At 55.9% G+C, this 3,343-nt stretch overlaps 1 protein-coding gene across 1 annotated transcript in view; it reads right to left on the bottom strand.

Moving 5' to 3' along the window:
• The window catches only part of ACOT11 (acyl-CoA thioesterase 11), a 60,092-nt gene that overhangs the window by 5,171 nt on the left and 51,578 nt on the right, over positions 1–3,343 (bottom strand). The window contains exons 11-13 of the mRNA XM_021717485.1: positions 2,496–2,558; positions 1,749–1,832; positions 962–1,095 (exon numbers count right to left, since the gene is read on the bottom strand). Coding sequence (XP_021573160.1) covers positions 962–1,095; positions 1,749–1,832; positions 2,496–2,558 — 281 coding nt within the window. The remainder of the gene's footprint in view (positions 1–961; positions 1,096–1,748; positions 1,833–2,495; positions 2,559–3,343) is intronic.

Here is a 3,343-nt window from a genome sequence, read left to right as displayed (position 1 = left end):
CACTCACCTCAGCCTCCCAAAGGCGCGGGACTACAGGCTGAGCCACCGAGCCCGGCTAAGTACCCATTTTAAAGAGGAGTGTGAAGACCAGTGTGGTGGCTCACGCTTGTAATCCCTGCACTTTAGGAGGCCAAGGCAGGAGAATCACTTGAGCCCAGGGGTTCAAGACCAGCCTGGGCAACATAGTGAGATGTTTTGTCTCTAAAAAAATAAAATTAAAAAATTAGCCGGTGTAGTGGCGCTACTCTAGAGGCTGAGGCAGAAGGATTGTCTAAGTCCAAGAAGTGGAGGCTGTGGTGAGTTGTGATGGTGCCACAGCACTCCAGGAGAACTGCGTGAGACCCCCAACTCAAAAAAAAAAAAAAAAATTTTAAACAGATGAGGGAAACAGGCCCAGAATAAATATGACTTGCCCAGTGTCAAACAGCAAGTTGGGACAAAAACAGAATCTACACACAGGCTTCCAACTCCAATTCCAGGTTCAGTCCCTGCCTTGAGGGCTCAAAATACCCATGACCCTGACCTCCACCTATCAAGGAACTACAGCCCACCACCACTTCTACCTCCTGGTAACAGACAGTGGGGACCAGGCGTGGTGGCTCAAGCCTGTAGTCCCAGCACTTTGGGAGGCCGAAGCGAGAGGACTGCCTGAACCTGCGGGTTCAAGACCTGCCTGGGCATCTTGGTGAGATCTCATCTCTATCAAAAACTTAGCTGGGTGTAGTGGTGCCTGCCTGTAGTTCCAGCTACTTAGAAGGCAGAGACGGAAGGATTGCCTGAGCCCAGGAGGTCAAGGCTGCAGTGGCCGTGAGCATGCCACTGCACTCCAGCCTGGGTGACAGAGTGAGACTCTGACTCACAACAACAACAACAAAAAAAACAGACAGTGGGTGCAGAACATAAGGGGGAGACACCCTCCCCTCCAGGCCCCACCCTCATCCCGCTCTGCCCCGCCCCTCACCGGCAGTGCTTGTCCCACTCTGGCCTGCGTCTCAGGTCCGAGAGCAACAAGAAGGCCTGGGCTGCATCCACGTTCACCACCATCTCCATGTGGAAGGAGAGGAACTTGTCCTCCTCCAGAGTATATAGGCGGACCTGCGGGGGAAAGGGGTGGCTTATTCCTGTGCCCCCCCCAACAATGCTGGGTGGTGGAGGGGAGTTCACGGGGATGCTGGAGCCCAGGCTGGAAGTTCAGGGCTGTCACTGACTTGCTATGTGACTGTGAACAAGCGGCTCAGCCTGCCTGAGCCACAGTCGCCTCCCTGTGAAGATGGGCTGTTGAGAAAATCCATCCTAAGAGGACAGGAAGGTGCCCTAAGAAGCAGTGACTGAGGCACACATGCGGGGGTCCTCAGGGACAGGCACCCATCCAGTCCCCCGGCATCGAAGGTGGACAGCAACTTGTCCAAGTCACAAGCAGGGGCAGAGCTGGTCTCCCCAGCGCATGCATGCCACCACCCCACCCCTCGGTGAGTCGATGCAGAAGAGCAGAGAGGGAGGGAGGAGGGACTGGGCAGAGAGCGGGCATCACAGAGGGTGGGGGTGGGCAGGAGAGAGGGACTTCGGAGTCCACACTCCAGGCCCTGCCGGGGCGGGTGTGTTTCCATAAATGGTTGGTTTCCTGACCTCGCCTATTCCTTGGAAGAAATCCCCTACTGACAGGAGTGGTGTGAGAGTTCCCGTTGCTCGCCACTGGGCACGTCCGGCCGCTCTGGGGAGCAAGAAAAGATGGGGTGGGGGTCGGCTACCTGACTGATCTCTGAGGACAGCACCCAGTTGTCCTTGGCCACGAGCATCCTCAGGGAGGAGACGTTGTTGTAGCTCAGGTACACCTGGAAGAGCACACAGATGCTCCCACCACCCACCCCCTTCCAGGGGGACCCCGTGCCTTGCAAGGCCAGGGGTATATGGGGGAGCCTGGGCCATGATGCAGGTGGGTCTGCAGAAGGAGCCCTGGACTCCGGGAAAGAATGTCCAGGCTCAGGGCTAGAATGTCCAGGCTCAGGGATGACCCTGGCAAGTCGCTCTGCCTCGCAGGGTCTCACCTCCCTCCCGCCAGGTGAGACACAGGAAGCCCTTTGCTAACTATAGCGAATGTGGGGTTTTTTGTGTTGATCTTTTTTTTTTTTTTTTGAGTCACAATCTCACTCTGGAGTGCTGTGGCACAATCATGACTTACTGCGGCCTGGACCTCCTGAGTAGCTGGGACTACAGGCATTTGGCTAATTTTTTTTTGCTTTTGTGTAGAAATGAGGTCTCACTATTTGTCTAGGCTGGTCTCAAACTCCTGGGCTCAGGCAATCCTCCTGTCACGGCCTCCCAAAATGTTGGGATGACAAGCGTGAACCACCGCACCCGGCCCGGTTGTAGCGATCTTGAGGGCTGGCATCCGTATCCTGCGCCCTCAGGCCTTCCTCCAACCTACGCTGACACGCAGGGGAGGGCAGGGGCCCCCGCGGGCCTGAGGACTGTACCCTGAGGACAGAGGGCCTTACCTGGTTGCTAGGGTCCCAGGGGACAGAGAGGGGCATCTCCGTCTGCTTACAGGACACGATGTACTTCCTGAGAGGAAGGGAAGATGACACCCTGGGTCCCTTGGAAGTCCATCACTCTCAACACCCGCTACAGACTGAGCCCAGCCGGGCGGCAGACTCCTGTCTGGCTAGGGAGGCTGGGTGGCCACACAGAAAATAGCAGCCGAGGGCACACGCCTCAGCCCACAGCACAGGGGGCGGCTCAGAGGCAGGAAACAAGCTGGCAGGGAAGCGTGTGGGGTTTAAGGCTCAGTCCCCCACACCCTGCTGACTGACTTCACCCTTATGCCTCAGTGTCCTCATCTGTCAAATGGGATCAGTAGTTGCACCTGTCCTGCAGGAATGTCACAAGGAGGTCAGTGTTTGGCATGGAGGAAGTAAATGCGCACTTCTGTACTAACAACAGCTTGTGAACCCCAGTGGGACCACAGCACGCTAAGGTTTGTAAAGTGCTTTCACAGCAGGGTCAGGCATGCTGTCTTTTTTTTTTTTTTTTTTTTTTTTTTGAGTTGGAATCTTACTCTATTGCCTAGGCTGGAGGGCAGTGGTGCGCTCACGGCCACCGCAACCTCGACCTGCTGGGCTCTGGCGATCCTTCCGCCTCAGCCTTCCAAGGAGCTGGAACTACAGGCATGAGCCACTATGCCCTGCTAATTTTTTTATTTATTGTAGAGGCGAGGTCTCACCAAATTGCCCAGGCTGCTCTCGAATTCGTGAGCTCCGGCAATCCTCTCACCTCAGCCTCCCAAAGTGCTGGGATTATAGGTGTGAGCCACCGCGCCTGGCTCAGACACGCTGTCTTTTTTTTT

Source organism: Carlito syrichta, unplaced genomic scaffold (genome assembly GCF_000164805.1).
Source record: "Carlito syrichta isolate Samal-C Ts95f unplaced genomic scaffold, Tarsius_syrichta-2.0.1 Scaffold309778, whole genome shotgun sequence".
In the NCBI taxonomy this organism is placed as follows: Eukaryota; Metazoa; Chordata; class Mammalia; order Primates; family Tarsiidae; genus Carlito; species Carlito syrichta.
Note: the sequence above shows the minus strand (reverse complement) of the source record. Positions and strands in the feature narration are given on the sequence as shown.